Source organism: Atractosteus spatula, chromosome 6 (genome assembly GCF_055471065.1).
Source record: "Atractosteus spatula isolate fAtrSpa1 chromosome 6, fAtrSpa1.hap1, whole genome shotgun sequence".
In the NCBI taxonomy this organism is placed as follows: domain Eukaryota; kingdom Metazoa; phylum Chordata; class Actinopteri; order Semionotiformes; family Lepisosteidae; genus Atractosteus; species Atractosteus spatula.
The window spans coordinates 34,020,981-34,045,456 of NC_142711.1; the positions used below are offsets into that span (position 1 = coordinate 34,020,981).

At 39.3% G+C, this 24,476-nt stretch overlaps 1 protein-coding gene across 1 annotated transcript in view; it reads left to right on the plus strand.

Annotated features, from left to right (window-relative positions):
* The window catches only part of sspo (SCO-spondin), a 129,121-nt gene that overhangs the window by 13,708 nt on the left and 90,937 nt on the right, over window positions 1-24,476 (plus strand). Inside the window, exons 13-27 of the mRNA XM_088918147.1 lie at window positions 2,379-2,505; window positions 5,166-5,338; window positions 7,180-7,401; window positions 7,950-8,115; window positions 8,848-9,091; window positions 13,395-13,575; window positions 14,092-14,186; window positions 14,925-15,181; window positions 16,642-16,776; window positions 17,330-17,532; window positions 17,873-18,000; window positions 18,578-18,687; window positions 18,898-19,047; window positions 21,035-21,128; window positions 22,560-22,957. Of these exons, the coding sequence (XP_088774273.1) occupies window positions 2,379-2,505; window positions 5,166-5,338; window positions 7,180-7,401; window positions 7,950-8,115; window positions 8,848-9,091; window positions 13,395-13,575; window positions 14,092-14,186; window positions 14,925-15,181; window positions 16,642-16,776; window positions 17,330-17,532; window positions 17,873-18,000; window positions 18,578-18,687; window positions 18,898-19,047; window positions 21,035-21,128; window positions 22,560-22,957 (2,683 nt within the window). The remainder of the gene's footprint in view (window positions 1-2,378; window positions 2,506-5,165; window positions 5,339-7,179; window positions 7,402-7,949; window positions 8,116-8,847; window positions 9,092-13,394; window positions 13,576-14,091; window positions 14,187-14,924; window positions 15,182-16,641; window positions 16,777-17,329; window positions 17,533-17,872; window positions 18,001-18,577; window positions 18,688-18,897; window positions 19,048-21,034; window positions 21,129-22,559; window positions 22,958-24,476) is intronic.

Genomic DNA, 24,476 nt, shown 5'->3' on the forward strand with positions numbered 1-24,476 from the left:
CTTAAATTTTCAGTTACTTTCAGAAAACAAGGGAAAATATTTGCAATGGAGCCACAAATGATTCTATCAATACAGGGAAAGACAAACTCATACTCAGAGCCATACAGTATGGGAAATTCTCACTTCATCTCTGCTAATACACAGTGAGAGTGAACTGGAAAGAAATTGTGATGTGTTATCGATGTGGGGTTTGTAATGTCTGATGATTAATACAGCATCTAACTCCACATCTATACCCTTAATGAATCTGATAAGAAGCGAGACCTCAATACTCAGAAAAGCCCTGAGACTTCATAGAAATATGGGGTCAAAGCAAACTTGACATAGTGACGGGATTCAAAGACATATGAGTTTGGTTTTAAGCACTCAAGAGAATGTATTGAAGTTACAAAATAAAATTAAGACATGGTGAATGGAAATAGAAATATCAGAAAGAAATGGGAGGACATCAACAAGTATTATTAGAAATTTAACATGTGAACCCCCTGTATGTGAAATGGCGATAGTTTGTAGTCCAGTTAAGTGTCTCTGCCCTCTGCAGTGGAATATCGCTGAGCAGTCTGAACACAAGCAGTAGAGCTGCTGTATAAGATAAGGATCATCTTTAAGGATCAAGGATGGAGGAATGGTCAAAACCAAAGCATTTGAGAGCAGTCCATATTTGCATTCCAGGATAGTAAATGCCTTATCTGCAAATAAACAACTCTGTAATAGAAGCTACCTGGTAATAGGCTAAATTCAGAATATGTAAGAAATCAGAAACAATTCAAGAAGACGTTTTTCATCATAATGTTTTATGTGAAACCTGTATTTCTGCAGCCATGTCTTTGCAAATAGTTTTATGCCTGAGGTTAATAAAGATGTCAGTATATAGATCATCCTAATGGATCTTCACCTTTTCTTAAGAAGAGCTGTAATTTAAATTGATTATTGATCTCTGGAAAGAGAGAGCTCACAATCAATCTTTTGTTTTAGTATTAAAGGGGTGACCTGTTCCCACACTACTAGGAAGAATTCTGGGGGAAAAGATATTTAAAACAGGAGACTAGATATGTTTCTAAATAAATCTTTCAACTGTCTAAAACTTTTTATAAAATTATCTTACAGCTCAGTTTATTTAGTGGATTTAGAATTTAGTTTTTGACCAACCCTATGTCAGTTTCAGAAGTGTAGAAATGTGAATAAAAGTTTTAGTTAGTTTAGTTAGTTTATTAATCTTTTTAGGGTTAGAGAGTGCAACATTATTTCTTTAAATTCCAATCTGGGAATCTGCTGTACTGATTTTTTGTGTTGGCTACAATAATGTGCATGTCATACACTGAACCTGCTGAACCTCGGTTATGTTGTTGCAGTCTTGAAAGAGATGGTTTTAGCAGCCAAAATGCCACTAGAGGCCATCAAATACCTCCATTATTTATAAATAGAGACACATGGTGGTTATTTATTAGATTATTGGATGTGGTTAATTACAATATTTTAAGTGACTAAATAACAGAATGTTTTTGCAACTACAAATGTCAGGTAGCCTCTCCCCTTCTGTGTTTTAGCACACCACAGGGTCTACCACACTGTCCACACTAGAAAAATTAAACCACACTTTCATCAAACAGCACCAATGTTTCAATATTCACAGTGGAACTCTGAGGCACATTAAGGAGAAGATTGTGCATACAGAAAGGGCTACACCCAGGTTCCATAAGGCATGATCAGTGCCATTCAACAGAATGTATAGTAAAAGCAGGACTGTTTCTACAAATATGGCAATGTCCAGTGAGTTTATGACATGAAATTGGAGAGAGAGTTTATCACAATATACTGTACATGCCATTTTTTCTAAATGACTTAAAATGCAATCTCCAAATATTTGTGGCATATATATTTTGCATGTACACAAATATTTACACAATAAAAATGTGATACGTTAGCCTTTAGCTGATATCGAAATTATATTGACTTTTTAGTTTGTGTGGTCTCTTTAGGTTTCAAAATGCCCAGTTAACTAAAGATGAGAACATTGCTCTTTCATTGCTCATTTTACTTTGAGTGAATGTTTTATCCAAGGTGGCATCCAAAGAATGATTTGGCAATGATTTTGCCTGGGAGACAGGAAATTGCTTGCTAAAGAACAGAACAGGGTGGCACCTGTCTACAAATGTTCTGACTATTGCATGCTGCCTGCAACCAAGCAGGACATACAGTCCGTGTTACCAAGACAAAAAACACCAGTTAGTACAGTAAATATAGTAAATACTGTACAATTTTTAATTTAGGATTTTAGGATTAAAACAGATATTTCCCCTGTTAACCAGTGCCCATTAATCTGTCAGTCACTTTAATATGGATAGACCGATTGTCAACTGACATGTGTATCCATGCAGGACTTTGTTGACAGCAAGCTGGTGGTAACAATGGAGACCGGGGAGTGTGCAAGGGGAGGAGCCCAGATGTGTCTGAAGGAGATTACTGTCAGTGCTCACAGGACCACTGTCACAATCACTGATACAGGTACACTGATCGCTGGCGTCCACCCCACTCTCCTTCTCCATATCTCACTCTCTCACTGTCCCCATAAAACCTCTTTGTTCCTTTTTCTTGTTTCCATGTATCCCACATGCTCTGCTGTCTTGTCTTAATATTGGCCTAATGTTTTTCTTTTACATTATCTTACTTAAGTTTTGTTTGAGAATGTGTTAAACAGACTTTATCGTTTTCTTAACATATTTGCAAAGCATTATATCTATCTCAGAATCTAAAACAGTGATATACTGTAAACCTAAAGGAAAAGGTAAAGTTTAATTCCATGCTGAAAAGAAAGGAGACACAACATTTTGACTTCGTAAACTACTGTAAACTTAGATGAGATCTTAATACAGGTCCCTGTGGTACTTTATTCAATTAATTTCAACTGCCTATGTTGAGCAGTCAGCCCTCATTAGTACCATTTGTTTTCTATCTATTAACTAGTTCTTAATCCAAATTATTCATTATTTTGAAAGCCTTCCACCTCCAATCTAAAAATGAATCTTTTATCATAAACTTTATAAATCAAAAGCTTTCTGAAAATCTGCACATCTGTCATTAAATTAAATCTGTCTTTGTCACAATATGCCAGGCCCTAATGGAAAATTTTGCTTGATCTCTTGTGTTCAAACTTGAGTGCCTGATTCATTCTTGTGAAATTCTGGTAAATGCTTTCCTTAACAGAGCATTGAAAGTTTTGTTATAGGCTGAAGAAAGAAGTGAGTGTGTGCACTTTGAAAAACAAATGTGTTCAAGCTACACCAAAGATTTACTGGCAGAAGGTTCATGATGACATCAACATGTGCTGTAAACAAATACATTGATCATTTCGATTAAACAACATATTGTGACAAGAAAAAACATACTGTAGCCTAAAAATAAAGGTTATAGTTTATTTTGGTAACATAACTTGAATTTCAGAACTTTTTCTTACATTTCCCCTTTGAATTTGAATACCAAAATGATTTATAGAAAGGTAGTGATGTTATTTGTTGAATGCTACCTGTGAAGGATTTCTTCAGTCCTTCCAAAATATGTTCTCAAGAGATTTACGCTACCGAATTCACTAACAAATGTTCAGGAGAATATTGTTCTCGCCAAACTGTTTATTCAAACACAATCACTGATACAGGTACTGATACAGGAATTGGGCTTATTGAAACTCTATCTGCAAATGGATACTGTATTTCCTGACAGGCACATCTCAGTTGGTGAAAATTGGTAACAATATCTCCTCTACAGTGATCCTAAACATACTTACCGTATAAGTACCACAAGGCTGCTGTCTCATTCCTAGGCTATACTTCTTGTTCACCTACAGTATGACTGTATAGCCACTCACAGCAGCAACCACATAATTAAGTTTGACACCATGACACCATTATTATTGGGCTGATCAACAACAGCAATAAGTCTGCATACAGGGGTGAGCTGGAGCATCATACAAGATGGTACCTTGACAACAATCTGGCCTTGAATGTCAACAAGACAAAATAACTCATTGTGGAACTCAGGAGATACAGTACAGAGGGAGGCACGCCCCAGTCAGCATTGTTGGGATAGCAGTGGAAACTGTCAGCTGCTTCAGGTTCCTCGGCTTGCTGATCTCCACCGACTTGGTCTCACAACACTGTAGCCAGTCTGAAAAAGAGACAACAGCGCTTGTTTGCTTACTGCTGTGCTTAAAGAAATATGGTATGGGGAAGCAGTCCCTCCTGAACTTTTACCCCACCACCATAGAAAGTATCCTCACTAGTGGCATCACTGTGTGGTACAGCAGTACTACCATGCATGACAGAGATGCACGACAAAGGTTTGTGGCAACGGCACAGAGGATTATAGGATGTGATTTACCATCATTCAGTGAGATCCACACCATCCGCAATAAAACCCAATCCATCATTCAGGATCCCAACCAGCCCGGCCACAAACTGTTCTCCCCCCTATCCTCTGGCAAGTGGTACTGCACTAGACTCAAGAACAGTTTCTATCCCACTGCAGTACGTATCCTCAACAGCTAACTGCAGTGCCTAAATACATCTGCACTAAGCACTTTTTGCATGGTTTACCATGTTGTTGTTTTTTGGTCTCACTACTACTACTATTTATTTTTCCACAACATATTTATTGTTCCTGTCGTTTACATTGTGTGGTGTTGTCTGTTGTACTGTGTATGTCCCGAGAGATTAGCGCAATTAAGAATTCCAAATGTACAGTAGGTGTACATATGGCAATAAACTTCTCTACTGTACTACTCTACTCAGAAGATGCCAGAATACAACCTCATATTTTCAGAGGGCAAGATCATACATTTCAGGATGTAATAGACTGTGTGTAAGCATATTAATGAGCTGTTCCAATTACAGTGCTACAGGTGACAGAACTGTCCTATGACTTCTCATTCTGCTTTTTTCAGCACATGGAGTCAAAGTGAGCAAGGCTGTTGTGATTGGATGAATAATTAATTAATATTCATACCCAGGAAATTCTCTGCATAGAAGTACCTTTATTTTACAGAGGACATTCCCTGTTAGGAGGTGTAAATTAATACTTAGATATATACCATAAGCAACTAGCAGGGTTTGTAATTAGCTGTTTGTACTGTGGAATGCCAGTGTGCCAACACTGTTTCCATGTGTCTCCAGGTGAGGTGATGGTGAATGGCCAGCGGGAGACCCTGCCTGCAGTGACAGGGGATTTATCAGTGATTCGAGCCTCTTCCTCCTTCCTGCTGATCCAGTCATTTGGAGCTCATCTGCTTTGGAGCCTTGAGGGGCCCTTGGCTCTCATAACACTGCAGCCTGGTTTTGCACATAAGGTATTACACACAAGAGAACAAAAATAATTAGAACTCAAATCACCAAAATGGATGTTTACTCAGACAGACTGCATCTGAAACTAAAGTGTCTCTTCATCAATGCTAAAAGCACTGGTGCTCATACTGTATGTGGAAAATAGGTTTTCTCAATGTGATATTTACAGTAAGAGCTAATTCCTTCATATTTTTTGTTGTTCAAATCGTAGGAATTTACACTGGCACAATAGTTGACTCTTAATGAAATAGAAATGATAATGATACAAATGCAGTCAATGCAGTTTCTTTTCACTTATAAGCATAGCAACTTTATACTGTAGCAATAACAACAACCAATAAGAATAAGAATAATTCTATGTTAAACATATGTTCCCCACAAACTTAAATAAATGTTCAATATAAATAAAATGTTCAATGTTGTTATTGTAATAACACAGAAATGAATATGTTCAAGTAGGTAGCCGCATCAGCATGCATAGGCTGCAAAGGAACAAGTAAAGGTTTATTCCATGCTGAAAGGAGACGAAAATAGACACTTCTTCAGCTGTGGTGCCTTCTTCAGGTGTGAGAAAGAGAGGGAGGTCAGCAGCTGATATACAGTACTGTACTGTACTGTAGCATAGGAGAACAAAAGCCGGGAGTGGAGAGGAGGTGGGAGCAGGAGGGAAGCAGAGTGGGCACTCAGGTGATGAAGTCGAAAGAGGTAAAGAGAGGTGTGAAGTCGAAATCTCCAAATGAATAGAGAGGATTAGAAGGAAACAAGTCTGGTGTTGAGAGAAGCGAGAAGGTGTGATCCTAGTTCCAGGATAATTTGGGTTTTGGATGTCTTTCTGCTGTAGGAGTTGATAAACCCACCTTTGAGAATGCAGACCGAGAGATTAGTGAGATCATGGCCGTTAGAGTTGAAATGAGAAACTATGGGATTGGAGAAATCCTTGATCATCCCAGCCCTGACCTGTTCTCTGAAGCGGTCCCCCGGTCTCCTAGCTACCTACACTGGAGAAACAGGACGGGGACTGGGAGACCACTGGAGAGAACATGTCAGGGTTGCTTCCGCCCCTCTCCACTCCTGGATTTTATTCTCCCATGCTAAATCAATTGCTGACTTTCCTCTCTTTCTCATCCCCGAAGAAGGCTCTACAGCCGAAACGTCATGTTTCCTTTCTTCTCAGCATGGAACAAACCTTTACTTGTTCTATAAAAATTAGTGACCCATTTTTGCACAGATTGCTAAACGTGGTAGGTGAAGTTATTTGATCGGGAATCGCCTTTGGATAGATCTGATGTGTGCTGAGAGTTTATTTCATCCCAGAACTCTCTGTACCGCTTGAAATATAAAATTGGATGTTTTTAGCTTCCATCACTAAAAATGCAATGTCTGCATCATCTATGGGAAATTCACATGCATTTTCAACACAAAAATTCTAGAACAAAACACATAATGATTCATTATTCTCTAATATAAATTTAAATGTTCAGATAAAACCCACTGATGGTTAAAGTCATTGTCATGAATAGTATTCCTGGAAATTTAAAAAATAAACAGAAAATCTATATAAATACTGTAAAGCAAACTGACAGGCAAGGGGTTGTCTGTAACATTATAATTGTCCATCTTTTCCATCATTGAAAGCATTATTTGCTTTTCTGTATGCACAGTTTTTAACATCCCAAATCTCTGTGTAAAAATATTCAAATAAAGCTTGAAACCTTGCCAATCAATAGATTCAAATCATACAGCCCAGGTAGCCAGACAGTCATGCAATTAGTGCGCAGCTGGTGTCGCTTCTGTTTTCCTGGGCTGCAATTGGGGCAGTCTGACAGTGTCCGCGGTGCTGTCTCAGGTTCGAGGGCTATGCGGGACCTTCACGTGGAGCCAGCAGGATGACTTCACCACTCCTGAGGGGGATGTGGAGACCAGTGCCGCTGCCTTCGCTGCCAAGTTCAGCACTGGCCTGCACTGCCCCCCAAGCCGTGGTCATCCACTCGATCCCTGCAGTACCTACACGCAGAGGCGCCAGCACGCAGAGGAAGTGTGTGCTGTCGTTCACAGCTCTGTGTTCCAGGTGAATGGAAATCCTAGTTGTCTGCATGAGCCTGTTAGTCTAGAGGGATGCAAGCTTGTGTTAAAACCTCTTATTATGAGGTCAGGCTGTGGAAGTACTGTAACTCTCTGGTGCTGTGATAGAATTAGCTGGTACTGTATACGGAAGATTATTAAACTAGAATATTAAAGCTGAACAATCTAGTATCATCATGTAAAATGGAGAGAAGGCTGCATGATAATAAAGTATGTTAAAGAATGGTATTAACAATAGCTACATTAGAAGTTTGCTCTTGATTTAACAATTTTCAATTTAATTAAAAACGGATTCAGAATATTGTTTGTTTTTTTAAACATAGGCTTCATGTTTCTGATGAAAGGAGGGCTCATTTGGCATATGTGCTAAGTGGACTGGGGAAAGAAGCTTTTCCTTTCTTTGGGCAAAAGGTTAAAGCTCTGTGGCTTAATAGTATATGCTTTTGTTTGAAAAGGTGTCAGAGTGAGTATGAGAGTAGGGTATTAAAACTGTGGAAATGTCTGTGTTTTATTTGTCGCTGTAATTGTCTGCAGCCATGTCACGACCTAGTGGATCGCGAGCCCTATCACCGGCTCTGTCTGTATGAAGTGTGTGGCTGCACCCCTCCTAGGCAGTGCCAATGCACTGTCCTTACTGCCTACGCTCGCCACTGTGCCCAGGAGGGGGCACCGGTGAACTGGAGGAACCAGACCTACTGCCGTGAGTGTCTGAGCACTGAGTGAGTCACCTACAGAGATGACTATATTACAAGAAAAATCCCCAAATAAATTTCCATGGGGTACAGCCATCTGTACTAGGCTTATATACTGTGATATACTGTGATATCACTATACTGTGATAATGGATAATGAATCCAAAAGAAAATTAAGCCTCAAGCTCTTGTCAGATTTTAGTTGGTTCCTGTTTTATTCTAATCAACTGGCCAGATTTAGTGAAGTTGACAACTCTCATTTCACTTGGAGTTTCATTTGGATTTTCTCTCAAGCTTCACACACAGTCTACAAAGTTGATGTTACTGTATGTTCAAAGCAGTGTTTTTATAGTGTGTCTAAAGTAGTACATACAGTATTCTCCCATATAAAATGTATTAAAATGTTCTTCTTATACATGCCTTTATTTAACTTAAGAAGTCAATAATATGACTGTCTAACACACACAGACATGGCTCCTGAACTTTATTCATTGTTAGAATGCCATGTGTTTTGGGGGGATTTTAAAGATTTATGTATTTATAAAAAGAATAGTGAAATATATGCCTGCACAGGTGGTAAATCTGTTCTTCTGTAAATCTGATGGGGATACCAATGAATTTGTATACAGGAAGGAAGTAAGGACCAGGTACTACATGACAGAGCTTGGCTCTCTGACTGTGAGTAGTGTCCAACCACATGGATGTCCACAGCTCAGCATTTCTCCTCTGTTCCCCCACAGCGATGCAGTGCAGTGGAGGCCAGGTATATCAGGAGTGTGGTCGGCCATGTCAGGGCTCATGTGCTGACTTGCGTCTCACCCAGGGGTGCCCAGCAGAGGAGAGCTGCGTGCCTGGGTGTAACTGCTCCCCTGGCCTGGCAGAGGACGAAGCAGGGCAGTGTGTGCCAACAACCATGTGTCCTTGTGTACAAGGAGACTTGGTATACCAGCCAGGCAGTACCATCCAAAAAAGCTGCAACACCTGGTAAGTGAAATGGAAAACACAAACTGGCCAAAGAATCACATACACAAAATGCCCAGTACTGCACAACAGAAGGCAGAGTTGGGGATACTGGGGATATACTGTACTCCATTGTGGTACATGTTGTGGATGTTGTGGAAGTGTGGATGAATTTCTTAATGTCTTTGAACGTCTTAGACGTCACATTAAACCATCTTGAAGACTTAAAACAGGTGCTCCTGACCTTGAAATGAGTTGACAAAATTAAAACAATTCAGGTTGATAAGCAAGTCCAGATTTCAAACAGAAGTTAAAAGTAGTAGAGAAAATAGGGAAAACAAAAAAAAACTGCCAAAGATAACAAAAATAATGTAATCAGAATTCTTTAAAAAGACCTTGATGAGATGTTAGGGCCAAAAAGTTATTGAGTAACTAAGCACAGAAGAATGGATTTGAATGTCTCCTTAAAGAAAAGTCTGGAATTTCTGGACATGAAGAGAATTCTCAGACATGAAAGATGAGAGGTGAGCAGAGAAGTCAAATTGGTGTCACACATTTCTGTTCCTCACTCAATCTAAAGTTTCATCTTGATATAATGTACAGTAGGTGTAAAGCTGAAATACGTTCTAATGATTTCCTTTATAAATCATGTTCAGAGTTGGACAGGTAGTGTATATAAATCACTGAATATTGGTGCAAGCCAAATGAGTTTCAGAATTTTTATTTTTACTCCTGAAAAGTAATTAATTGAAATAATTTAAAGGTGTAGATCTGATAGGAGGAAAAAATTGTAGTTTCTGAAAGGTACTTTTTCAATTAAAATGTATACTTTTCAACAATTGGAGACAGAAAAGAAGTGGAAACCATTTAGCATTTATGTAAATGTTAGTGAAAAACAATATTGTGTAGAAAATCCCTTATCTGATTTCAGTATAGAGTAGTAGAAGATATCAGGATATAAGACTATTCCTTAAGAGTTTCAGGTATACAGTCTACATCATGTTTCATATTTCTTGTTACATTTAATCATTTCTGCCCATTATCATTCTTTCCTTACTACATTCTTTCCTACTACAAAAAGTAGTAGAGAAAATAGGGAAAACAAAAACAAAAAAAATAAGAATTTGTTTCAACAAAAGTCTTCTCATGCAGACAACGTCTTTAATATACTGTAGCCTGATTTTGTCAAATCTCAGAACCAAGCAAATGTGTGCCTGCTAAGTACTGGAATGAGACATCCTAGAAACCCCAAGTTGCTGCTCTTATTGGTGTTGGTTGATTAATAGGTACTGCTGTTCCCTCTGCACCAGAATCTTTAAACCACAGTGTGGATTCTCGGGGACACTGAGATGCAGGAGCTGTCCTTTGGATGAAATGTTAAACCAAGGTGTGGTTACTTGGTTGTTAAGAACCCTCTTCAGAAAAGAAAGGGTATTAATCCTGGAGTTCAGACTGTATTGTTCTGGGCTTGTGCAATCTTCTTAATCTTTCTTTTATTTCAGTTGGTAAAGCAGTTTCCCATTTTTCTGGGCTGCTCTGTGGTGGGGCTGCTATAAGCAGAGTGGCTGTTGTGCATCACCATGAGGTGATGAAGTGGTTCCGCCTTCTATAAAGCGCCAGGTTAATTTGGGATGAGATGCTACTGTACTATATAAAACCAATTAATTAAAATAAGGATTGCACAATTGTTCAGCTTCAAGTTTCAAACAATACTTATACTGTATACAAAAATAAAACAGAAAGAAAATCATATAAAGAAAATACTTAAAATGCTTTATATTCTGTCCTTTGCTGTCCTTTAAGCTTTGCAGGTGGCTTGCAAGCAGAAACATTTTTAACCTCGCTTCATTTGAACCTGACTTCTCTAGCACTCTGAGGTTAAGGCTGCATACAGCACTGTATCTTCAGGTTATTCCTCAAATGTTTCCAGAGTTCAATGCAGCTTACACTGTGACATGGTAAAGGATCGGTCAGAAGCCTTACATCTTGGTGGATCTGTCCGCAGGCGGCTGAGGGAGGTGGTATGAGAGCTCTGATGAAATCACCCTATGGCCTGTCTCCTGTGTCCCCGGGATAGGTTGATTTCATTGCATTTCTTTACCACGTGGCAAGTCCCTGAGGCAGTTCAGTGGCATGTACTCTAGCTGGAATATTTGACATGCAACCCCCAGGTGAAGTAATGGTCTCTGTTATTGAAACTCAAAACCAGCAGATGATGGGAATCTTGCCTAGAGATTCCAAATGAAGTGTGGAAGAGAGCAATGTCAATGTAGCAAGATATTAGAAAGAAATTAGAAAATATTTCCTATAAAAGAAACACACCAGAAGCCTTAATTCACACATTCCCCCAGAACTCACTCATTCTAAATCTTTGAATTAATTATAGACTGCTGCAAGGCTATTTGAAATGCTGTGTTCACAAACCCTGATAAGAAGCACCTTAATTAAACCATGACATGAGTTTTGAAACACAGTACTGTATGTCTTTAAACTAATATGTTAACAGTTAACATTTCTTCTTTACTTCAAATACTTGAGTTCATTATTTTCGAATATGACAGGGAGAAATAGCAGGTCTGCCAACTATGAATAGATTAATACACACAGAAAGGATGAAATAACCATATAACAAATAGCTTCCACTGTTATATTGTAACCTGACTCAACAATGTACTCCCTCATGATGCTTACCATGTAAAATGCAGCACTTTCTTAAAATATTTATTTATTAATTCATATGGCTCAAGGGTAGCCTTTCATACTCATCTGACCTCACTATTCCAGCCAATATCATCAGATATTGGATATTGGAAGATGAAGATCCCTGGAAGACTAATCTTTAGTACAGGGGCCAAGGAGTCCCTACTGAGTAAGATGTGATGCACTCTGTACAGTATGTTCCTAGACAGATGGGTTAAGCCAAATTGAGTCACTGCAACCAAATAATAAAATGTTTCTCTGATTTCAGGGGAAATAATGGTACATTTTTCAAAAGTAAAAACAAAAAATATTAGATATGACTAAAATATGAACATAAGAACAGTCACAAAAAAAGTAAGCTCATAATTCCATCTAGCCCATTTGGTAGCCAGTAACTAATCCATTTCTAACGGATCCCCCAAATGGTGAAAGCCCAAAGCCCCTAATGTAGGTTTTAGAACCCTGTATTTTACGTGATCAGGTCCAGATTATTTTTTTAGATCAATTGAGCAAACCTCTGTCATTGTGATTCATTGTGACGGCTTTGTGGTGCTTGTGAGTGACCTCTGCATCCTCCTTAAGTTAATCAATGACCGAGTGACCTTCGGTGGTTTGAAATTCTCCTTCAAAAGATGACTGTGCAGATTTTCACTCTTCTCTGAAAGTGCTTCAACACCATCAAAATTGTTGTGAATTAATATACCTGTCCAGCCTAACCTGAAAATGTCATATAAAGTACTACTAATGCTAAAAAATGCTATACATCCATTATTAGAAAATAATTGTCCAAAAGCACAGGAAACACTACCAGACCACCAACAATAGAAATTAAATCTTTGTTCAGCTCTCTATATAAGGAGACTCACTGTAGTTTTCCCCTTATATTCTATAAAAATGTGTCTACATTCAAAGAAGTTTGTAAGATTCAGTTTCTCATCATTACATCTTCTGCTCTTTCTTTTCTGCACCCCCCCGCCAAAAAAACAACCCTGCATTCCTTTCCATTTCATTTTCTGTAATGCCAGATGTCCTATACTGGATTTCAGTTGACTAGGATATGTTTCCAGCTCTTACAGTACCTATTAATAATACATGAACCCTACTTTATTCATGCCTTGATGCCATCAGGTCATGTGAGCTTAGGCTTTAAATTATGTTCTCGCCTGTTAATCAAACATGACCAGAGTGCACCCTTAACATTTCAGTAGAGTTTCCCAGGCATGTACCAGAAAAATAAACAGAAACACAACTCTAACAGAGGAATTCCTTTGAAATATGAACATAAAAAATACTGAAAAATAATAATTCTTTTTCCAGTCTCATCATAGAAAATTTCAGAAAGTTTGAGACACCTTAGAAAAAAGATCAACATTTTTGTATGGAATTAGCCAGGTCCGCTTAGGTTCACTAAATCCGTCAAATCAAAGCAAACAGGACTTCAAAAAGAGAGACTGTGCTGGACCCAGCTGGATGAGCTCCTGGGATCAATAAATTGGCACCAAGCAGATGGTTGTGACAGGAAGACTAGATTTTTCATTGGTTATTCTGGTTTGCCTTGGAAGTGCAAAGGTACTATACAGTATTGCCTCTTCCACTCTTTCGTGTTTCCCTCTCTCTCTCCCTGCAGTGTGTGCCAGAGTGGAGTTTGGAACTGCACCACGCTCAGCTGTCCAGATGTGGTGGAATGTCCCGGGAACCTGGTGTTCTCTCCTCACTCTTGTTTGCGTACCTGTGCCAGTCTGGACGTGCCCGGGCCCTGCACAGAGCCCCTGCATGGCTGTGTCTGTCCAGAGGGAACTGCGTTACTGGTCAGTGCCCAGCAAGAGCGAAACATTTCCACAGAGAAAGACAGTTATTACAAAGAAACGTTTACGTAAGGAGAAGATTCTCCTTACATGATGTGTTTTGCCAAGTATAACCTCAGAATTACTATCAAGTTTAACTAGAATATCCTAATTTTTACCCTCTTTGTACTTTTGTCTCTTGCCTTACTGTGTACTGTATTATACTTTTGTCATCCTTCTCTTCCTGTACTCCTACTCTCACTCATACCCTCAACCCATCCCTGTTGAAATTTACAATAACAGTAGTATTCAATCCTAAACTGGATTTTATAGAATGAAAATAATTCTGCTCATTAAGCAGAAGAGAGATTATGATTAGATTATGTAAACAATGGCTAATGACATGATGGCAACATTGAAAATTGTGCTTTCATAAACTAAGTTGGCCTTCAATTTGACTAGAGATTTGGCTGCAGAGCTTGAGAATCTCTATTATGAGCTTGTTGTATCTCACCGAAAGTTGTGTCTGTTCATTTGCAGGGCGATCAGTGTGTCTCCCCAGCTGAGTGTCCCTGTCATCACAATGGCAGACTATTCTACACCAATGACACCATTACCAAGGACTGCAACACCTGGTGAGCTTCATGACCTCACCTTTCACACATAAAGCCTTGCAGTCGTACACAAAGCAAGGAATTAAAAAAAAACTTTGTTCCCTGTTTTGTGATAGTTAAATTGAAAGGTGCAAGAAAGATGGAACATTATATTTTATAGAAATAATTCTCAGATGAAACAAAGAATTGAATTTGAACTTGAACTTTATTGCCATATGCAACCGGTAAATGTACTGGTACAATGGAATTCTTAATTTGCTTGGGAACTAAAACAGTGGAGCAACAAATGATTACAGTCTTCCTGTCATCTTATAAAACACACGATGTTGCACCTTTTATAAACAATTGGCTATCAATATTTTATGTGTCCGTCATTTGCACAGAAAATGTTCTATATTCAGTACATATTCGTTTGGTTTTGGTCTTATAAGTGGTCTCTAATGGCATAGAAAAAAGATAGCAAAGAACATTAAAATTATGCCTCCATTTCAATGTGGAGGAATGTTCACTGGTGTATACAGAACAGTGGAAGAACAGCCTGCCTGCTAAGAAAAAAACAGTTAAAATCAGAGAAGTAGTGTTTTAAGGAATTAACATACATTGTGGTAAATTTCACCCATAGTACTGAAAATGAATGAACTCCACCTACAGTACCAAAAAGTTCTATAATGCATGCAATGGATGAAACCCTTTTTCATTGCCTCTTTGCTTGTCTGCTTTCATCCTCTCTCCCTGTCTTGTTTCTTCCTTCCCTCTCAGTGTGTGTTCTCAGCGCCACTGGCACTGTGGGCGGTCCTTGTGCGCCGGGGTGTGCATTGCCACTGGCGACCCTCACTACGTGTCATTTGATGGGCGCGCCTTTTCCTTCTTGGGCGACTGTGAGTACGTCCTGGTGCAGGATAATCAGGGGCTCTTCATCCTCACAGCTGAAAATGTACCCTGCGGCACCACAGGGGTCACCTGCACCAAAGCTGTCACCCTGACGTTGGGGAACACTGTCATACACCTGCTGAGAGGTGAGAAGGGCAAGGGGGAGAGTGGAAGAGGGAGAAGGGGATGTGTAGAAGCCAGACAGAGGAAAAGGAGAGTGTTTGCAATGGGGGGACTAGAAAGACATTAGAGGAGAGAGAGGAGGGGGTAAAGAATGGAAATATGAGGGCCCCCCTTTTCCAACTCTTTACCATGACTGTTTCCCTAGCACTGGAAAGCTCCAACCAGGAAAGGAGAGGATGAACTACAGTAGGAAAAGAAACTCTAAAGGTTTTATTTTAGATGTGTTCAGTTTTTACCACTGTGCAGTATCACAAAATGTTTGTGTTGCCATTTACTCTGCAGTAAACACGGGGGTTGTTCAAACAGTATGACAAGGTAAGATATGTGAGGACATTGAGAGGGATAACCTACATAGTTTTTAATGATTTTAGAGCAAGTACCTACTATGATATACAGTAACACCATGTGTATAAAATCTGCCCAGCATAACATAAATGCAATAGAAAATACATACTACATTACCTCTGTAGCATCCCAAATATTTTCTTCGTTTTTACATCTTTTTACAAGACATATGAGGGATCAAACAATTCAGAATGACTGGACCTCCACTGCTGCTGCCTCAAAATGAACTAGAAGAGTCGCAAACTGTGACTCAATTTGTGCAGTGATTGGACAGTGTATGGGTTGCAGACAGCAGGAGAAAGAAATTAAGAGTTTGATTCATGAGGTATCACTCTGCAACAGAGCAGCACTTGTCAACATTATCCTGTACCACTGTGTCCAGCATGACATACGCCATGCCAAAAACATGGGAAAATGCTCCCCAATGGTTTGTGATATTGCACTGATACACTATGTCCAGATGTCGCTTTTGTGTGGTATGTTCACATACCAAATGTAGAATCAGCAATGCTTTTGTTACACCCAACTGTTTTGGAATAGTAGATTGTGTGATTTTCACATCTACGAACCCCACAACTCCTTTGACCTGCCCACCTTCTAACTACTTAACTTTTAACACATCACAGACACCACAGCCCCCTACTGGAGGTTCAGTGTCTATTGACGAGAGGCACATCTGTCAATAACAACATCAAATAACTGACCAATCCCACCCTATCCCCAGCAGCGTTTATCCAATAGTTCAACAGGAAATCTCGCTCACAGTTTGCTAGTGACATGACCTAAACTCAAACTTGTGATCACAGACTTTAACCTGCATCTAGACAAAAATATCTCCCACCCGAGGCACTGAGAATGCTCCCTTTGCCAACACTTTAATGCAAGTTGTCATCTCTCTTTATGTTGCAACTCCTTTATGACACAAAACTTGATTATTAGGATTTTTTCAATGCCTTTCCGAGATGTATGGATACAAACATAGAGGAGTGTTTTGTGTTTTCTCTACAGACATACCTCAGTTGTGCATCTTATCTATATTTATGAGTTTCCCTGTCTCACTGTTACTTTGCGTCTGCAGGCCAGTCGGTGACAGTCAATGGCTTACCAGTCTCATTGCCTAAGAGCTACAGTGGGAATGGGCTGAGGCTGGAGCACGCTGGGCTGTTTATATCCCTGTCCTCCTCACTGGGCCTCACTGTGCTGTGGGATGGAGGTATGGCAGCTGCAGAGACACCCACACACATCACAACAGAACCACTAGTTAAAGCTGAAGCATAGTTTCACGGTGAGCCCTATCTGAACAGACAACCATGCCTAGAAGACTTCCTGCATTCCTTCTGAGCAGTCTTTCTAAGAAGGTCCACAGGAGAAGCTGTATGTTTTAGAAACTAATGAAGACAGAGTGTAGAGCATCTCATGCTCACTGTCTACCTATCTTTCTATCTTTAGTTCAGACATATGATTTCTCTCAAATGCATAACAATGCAATAACATGTATTATAAAAAATAAGATAACTATAATTATATCAACATTAATAGAACCTTTTTATAGAACATTGCAAAGGACAAAAAAGAAAAATTGCATCACATATGCAAGACATTAACTGCACATTTACATCTCTTCCTTTCTCTTCCCTGTTCTGAGCACCTCTGCTCCATCTCTGAGCGCTGTTTTACTCTCTTCTATGTTGTCTCTCTTCAGATGTTCCTTTTTTGTTAGTCCACTGCTTGCATTTTTCTCTAACCCTCCCTCTTTTCCTTTGCAGGCATGCGAGTTTATGTCCGGTTGGCTCCAGAATTTCGTGGACAAGTTGCAGGGCTGTGTGGTAATTTTGATGGCGATGCAGAAAACGACTTTGCCACACGGCAGGGCATCATCGAGTCCACCCCAGAGCTGTTTGGGAACTCTTGGAGAGTCAGCCCATCCTGCCCTGAAGTCACAAGTCACAGTATCCATGAGCCCTGCATTGTGAGTATACAGAACAGGCACTCATCACCCTAATCATAAACATTACCCTTACCCTGGCTTTCAGATAAGCTAATCATCATTTAATATTGGGTTTCATGAAAGGCACTCATAAATAGAATTGACCTAGGCCTAATCTTACTCTACTCTTATACCATCACTAACCCCAAATCTCACCCTAGTCAAAATCCTCCAGTTCTTTACTCTAAACCAAAAACATTAAAGATAACCGTAACTCTTACCATACTTGGTAGTTTGAGTGTTTGCTTCAACTTCACTAACTTCCATACTTCCATGTAAATCCATACACTGTGCATAAACATTGTGCACCCTCCTTTATCAGGAACACCCACATCGGGCAACTTGGTCAAGGAAGCGCTGTGCCATCATCACCCAAGAGCTGTTCTCACCTTGCCATGCTGAAGTGCCATGTCAGCAGTTCTATGACTGGTGTGTCTTTGATGCTTGCGGGTGAGTAACTACTGGGGTACGTTTCTAGGAGGGGGAAGAGGTTTGGTAGCAATAATGATATTTGTATCTGACTGTTTCCTCAAGTATTTTCACATCCCTTCCTGTTTCTGCAAAACTTTGCAGTCTGCAGGCATATTTGAATATTTCTAAACCAAAAGTTAACTTGCAATGATGCAAATACATCATCAGAGAAACTGAAATATAAGTAATGGTACTGTATTTCATGAAGGTGAAGATGAGAATGTTTCAATTTAATTGTTTAGATTTTAAAAGTGACATGCATATTTTTTATAATATTGCTCAGTTTTTAGAGATTTTAGCTGATAATACTTTGCTCAATTCTTATGGTGGCTGCATGTTTCACTCTTACAAATGTTTAGAGGGCAAAATAATTGAGATGATACAGTACAGTATTGCAATGTACAACTATGTTAAAACCAAATGAAAGCATAGTAACAGTAAGGGAACCTAGTGTTAAAAGGCAAAAATCATATAAAAAACAGAATTACTCTTCAAATGTAATGTTTTAAATATTTGTAGCAAAATTTGATGTCATGTGCAACTTCTTATCTCATAGTTGTGATTCTGGTGGGGACTGTGAGTGCCTGTGTACTGCCATAGCAGCCTATGCAGAGGAGTGTAACCGGAGAGGCATCTACATCCGCTGGAGATCACAGGAGCTCTGCCGTGGGTGTCTTGTGTACAATAACTTTTCTTACACACTGTTCTTCATACTAACATTCCAGTCTGCATACTGACACTCTGCACTCCTCCTTCACAAGAGGAAACGGCACTCTGAATTTCAAAAGACACCAGCCCAAACTCCATAAGACCTTATCTTTATGTGGATGATGATGCAGTTAATTACTGACTGTATGTCATTGCCTCTTTATACAGCTATGCAGTGTGATAATGGCCTGGTGTACGAGGCCTGTGGACCAGCTTGCACACCAACCTGTGGCAGTCTGGGACAAGGCCCTGACCCACACTGCAGTGCCCTCTCTTGTCTGGAAGGCTGTTTCTGCCCACACGGCACTGTCTGGCATGGTGAGACTACAGGGGGTTGGGGGGCCATGTTGTTTTGGTTTGCAGTCCAGCCTGAACTCTTAATGACGTGGAATTAATTTATTGGAATCAATTCTTCACTTATTTGATCCATATTACCACAGTTATTATGTATTTTATTTATTTAGCATTTGAAGTTAACCTTAAAAACTGATGGACTAATGATCCTATAGGACTACCGATAAATATCACTGATTTACTGTACACAAATACACCAGTATTTGGCTTCAGTCTATGAACTCTATTTGAGTTGCTAATATAAATAACGTATGATTTATGATAAATAATTGATAATTTCTGAGACTTCTTCATGAATCATATCTGAAATACACTATGCGCTAGCACTAAAAAGACAGTAAGCTTGTGCATAGGAGCTCTGTTTTCAAATCACAGCAAAAGGAACATGAAAAACTAAAGCCTCACAAACTTTAGATTTCCATATAAAGTGCAAAGCTACTGTTCGTATTGGGACAGTGAAGTGAAATTTGTCTTTTTTGGAGTGTACTAATGAAATGTGTATTTCAGATCACGAGTAACAAGATTAAAATGTATCAAACACATTCTCAGTATTATTTTGCATATACTTTATGTTTTGCCATGTTAGAATAATGTCATTTGTTTTGTTCAATTCCCCCATTTCAGGTCTATACAGCACGTATTAGTATAAGTGGCTGACAGGTGTATCTAATTGCTTGGGTGTTCCATGTTACATTAATTGTAAAAACATTAAAGAGCGTTGAATGTATAGTCTTTGTTCCAGTCTTTGGAGTTTTTGGGGTCTACTTTTTGAGTTAAAAGGCATAAATCAAGATGAAGACAAGAAAGTTTTCTATGACAGAAAACAAAGAAATTGTGATGATAAGAGCAAAGACATTTCCAGTTAGAACCATTGTAGAGAGATTGGGCATCACAAAATCAACAATATGGAATGCCTTGAAAAATAAATTATAATTAAATGATTTATTACTGGAGTAATAAATAATTGGCAAAGGCCAGGTCATACAAGCAGCCGATGACAGAAAAATCATTAGAGCTGTGAAGAAAAACTCTAAAATAACCATCAAAGAGATTGTAGACAATCACCAAGAAATGGGAGTGAAAATATCACAATTAATTAAATTACAAGATGTAAACTTCTCAACAGCTCTAAAAACACAACAGCAAAATTAAAATTTGCAAAGATTTACAAAGATGAGCTACAGCAGTTCAGGAACAAATATTAATGAACAGATTAGAAAGTGTGAAGAAAGAGATGAGCTTCAAATAATCCTTATCTCCTCATCATCCACCTCATCTGTGAAGCATCAATGTGGTTTGGAAGCATTTGCTTTTTTTGGCTAGATAGAACTGGTCTAAGAACATATCTGGCTTCGATATCTGTTCGGATACCTGACTTCTGTTTTTAGTAATGTTTATGCAGTTGCAACATTATAATGACATTTCTGGGGAAAGGGGATTCAGGGGGAGACTTTGCAGAATTAATGAGGTCAAAGAATTGCATAATGTGTAGAGTAACAGTTTATGTTATTTAGAGGTGATGTCTGCAATCACTGCCCAAGACAAAGTCACTGGTAAAGTATTAACAACCAGATTAAATGGACTTTGAGTACAGAGTAGGGAACACAAACATTTACCATCTGGGGAAATCGTTGTTTTAAATCATTTGAGCTCTCATTGAATTAAAATTCAGAAGTGGCATAGAGTTGCATATTCCTGCTCAGAAATATCTTAACCAGTATTTCTCAGGTACAGTTATCGCGGGTTGATGAAAAGCAGGTTTTATACAGTAGGTCTTTTTTAAAATATCTACTTCAGAAAAACATTGTTCTGACTCAGAAGCTTCAATTGTTAACTTACATGAATTAGCAGCTGAAGTGGAAGAAAATCTAATAACCCCCATCCCTAAAGGGGTGTAGCTAAGGACTTCTGCCATAGAGTGCAATGTGCTTGTTCTTTGTCTCTGCTACAGATGGCAGCTGTATTTCCTCCTCGGAGTGCCCATGTGAGTGGCAGGAGTCTTTGTATCCCCCAGGTGCTACTATTATCAAGGATTGCCAGAACTGGTGTGTCAAAGCTTCGCCTGCAAACAGTACATCACTTGCATTTTATTTCATACATAGTAAATCTTCTTGGTGTGACGTCTTAGTTTGTCTTTTTCAGATAGATATCAATGTGTTACAGTGCAGCTATATAACTAGAGTTCTGCATTCAGACTGTGTCTGTTACATGGTCGTAAATAAAGAATCTGCATCACTGCTCTTCCTCAATTACTTCAGACCTTTTTCATGAAACAGGATTGTGTGCTTGATTTCCCTGCACTCCATACAGGAAACATACTCCATACATTTTTGCATGCACATAATTAAAATTACGAAATGAACACCCAACGTTTTGACCCTCAAAGGTGGATGTGTGTAATGGCTTGTAAAGAGTAAAGAGTAAAGAGTAATTTTTGCACTATACAAAATCACTACAGTATATTTCTTTTTCCTAGCTTTGTCTCCAGGCAGTGATGTTGCAAAATTAAAATTGCACAGAGAGCCTGAAGCTAGCTTAACTGACACTTCAACTCAAATCCATGAGTTTGTTGCTTCCTATTGATGGTGTTCATCTACTGGGGAAACAGCTGGAGAGCAGTCTCATAATACTCATAATACTCAAAATGCAGCAAATCAGTCTGAAATGCCAGGTCTAATCCTACTGAGATAACAGCTGAAAAGTACTCAGTCACTATAGATTATCTGTGTTTATTTTGTTTTCTGGGAATCAAAGCATGTTTCATACTAATATTGCCAATCTCTCAATAAAAGGTAATTCCATCAACATGGCCTAGCACAATATTACATTGAATACATATACAGCTAAATGTGATTATCATGGCTTTCACGCACTACAATGTTCAGTTGGCATAAAATGAAGAAAGATCTTTGTCTCTAAATTTTCTGCATAGAGTGCAGAGAAATCAAGCACACAATCCTGTACTCTTGTACAAGGTCCAAAGTAATTGAACATAATTTTTCAAAATTATTGAAATACTGCAGATCTGTGAGATTTTGTGGGTATTTATAGTATACTGCATATTTACACACACACTAAACACTCAATTTGTATTTACAGAGGTTATACTTATGCTTAGTAACATAGAATAACATCCTGAAACCCTGAATCATAAAAGAAGCTTACAATTACTTGTGGAGGTTATCTAAATGGCAAAGGGAACGCGCCATACTGTAAATCCCCTCATGCTATAGGCTAATATTGACAAAATAGCTCCCTATAAACCCTACAAAGACAATCAATCTTGTTTCAAAGAACAAATTAAGCACTATTCTTTTCAGGTTTTAAAAAATGTTTCAGAGAAACTGCACCTCTTACAGAAGTTGTAATAGTCTAAGTCTCTGTATATAAAGCTAACAAAGGTCAAGCATGCACTGTATACCTATGTGTAGATAAGGTGTGAAAAAATGTCTCTCTTTGTTCTCTGTGGGGCCCAGCTCATGTTCGGCAGGAATCTGGCACTGTGAAGGGCAGCCCTGCATCCCACGCCCCACCTGCCTGGAGTCGGAATTCGAATGTGGGACGGGACGGTGTATCCCTGCGCCCTGGTTGTGCGACAATGAGGATGACTGCGGCGATGGCTCCGATGAGTTCTGTGCCACCACTTGTGCCCCAGGGGAGTTCCTCTGCACCAACGGACATTGCCTTGAAGGATCGTTGCGCTGTGATGGGAATCCTGACTGCCCTGACCAGTCAGATGAGGAGTTTTGTCCACCCATTCTCCCTGTGTGTCCACTTGGACAGTTCTCATGTGCCAATGGACGCTGTCTCCACCCAGAGCGTGTGTGTGATGGCCATCTGGACTGTGGCTTCGCTGATGACTCTGATGAAGCAGGTCTGTGTGACTGTATGCAGCACTTACTTAGCGCTAGTCACTGTCTGTAAGCAGTGGTGCATCTGTGTTTTAGTGCATTTGTCTTTCATAGTTGCTCAATTTATATACTAGAATATATATATATAAGTTCAGGTGGGTAGCTGTGTCAGCATGCATAGGATGCAAAGGAACAAGTAATAGGTTTATTCCATGCTGAAAAAAAGAAGAAAGAAAACACAACGTTTCGGCCGTGGAGCCTTCTTCAGGTGTGACAGCTAACTACCTCACACCTGAAGAAGGCTCCATGGCCGAAATGTTGTCTTTTCTTTATTCTTTTTTTCAGCATGGAATAAACCTATTACTTGTTCCTATATATATATAAATCTACAGCATTCCTAGGTTTTTGTTCCCTTTTATTCAAGTCTTCCTTAGCACTCTTTTCACCAATTGACTCCTTATTTCCTAGTCTCTCCCTTGTTTTTTGATTGCCCTGACATTAAGACAGGCAACAGTAAAGTGATACAAAAATACAATAGAACATAAACAGTTTTTGATCAGCTTTCAATCAAGTACCGTTATACTGAAATAATACACTATCATTATATTAAAATATTATAGTAGTATGGTAAATAATGCAATTAATTTCAAGTTAAAACTGTGATGGACAAATGTCACTGTTATGAAATGCTACTATAAAGGAAAATTTGACATTTTGGACTTTAAGTGTTTTGATCGCTTTCAGTACTGTCATTTGTGAGGTGGGAATGCAGTTTTTCAAACTTTGAATTATGTTGTGCAAAGAAGATGCCTGAGAAACCTGGAACTGACCTGCCTTGACCATTTAAAAAAAAAAGTGGTTTGAAATGTCAGAATAGGTGAGCAGGCAGCCAGCTGTGCATTAGGACCTACACAGAGCACAGCATGTGCACCCCTCACTGGCCCCTCTAATACCTCTTCCAGCAGCAACCTTAGTTTTTTCCCCAGAGGTTTCCCATCCAAGTACTGACCAGACTCACACTTACTTAGATTCAGTGGGTTGCCAGTTGTAAGTTGCAGGGTGATATCGCTGCTAGCATAATAGGGCGGGGAAGGCATGGTACCACTGAGCAGAGAAGATCAGGGGGTTGCGTGGCCAAGCATGTCATCTGGAAGCTGCACAGTCCTGCTGGTCTGGTTGGTTGTTGTGAAGACATGGTGAGACTGGGGCAAACAGGAATTCATCTGGCAGTGCAGTTCCATTTCGGGATCAGGTAGTCAGGCTGATTCAGGTAGTACCTTATTAGTTCTGATCAGTGGTTAGAGCTAAGAGCACGTCCCAAACTCAGCACGAAGCTCAATGACAGAGTATCTGACAGTAGGCGAAGCAGAGTTAAGTAACCTGGAAGTGATGACTTAATAAGCAGATGTCAGCTCCTCCAAATGAGCTCTCACAGCACTAGGGGGTGTTTGACACTACGTGTGACTGGAGCTGGTTGCTAAGGAGGCCGAGAGCTGCAAATTCTGGCTCGCCAGGGCATTACAGTTCAAGCACAGGGAGTAT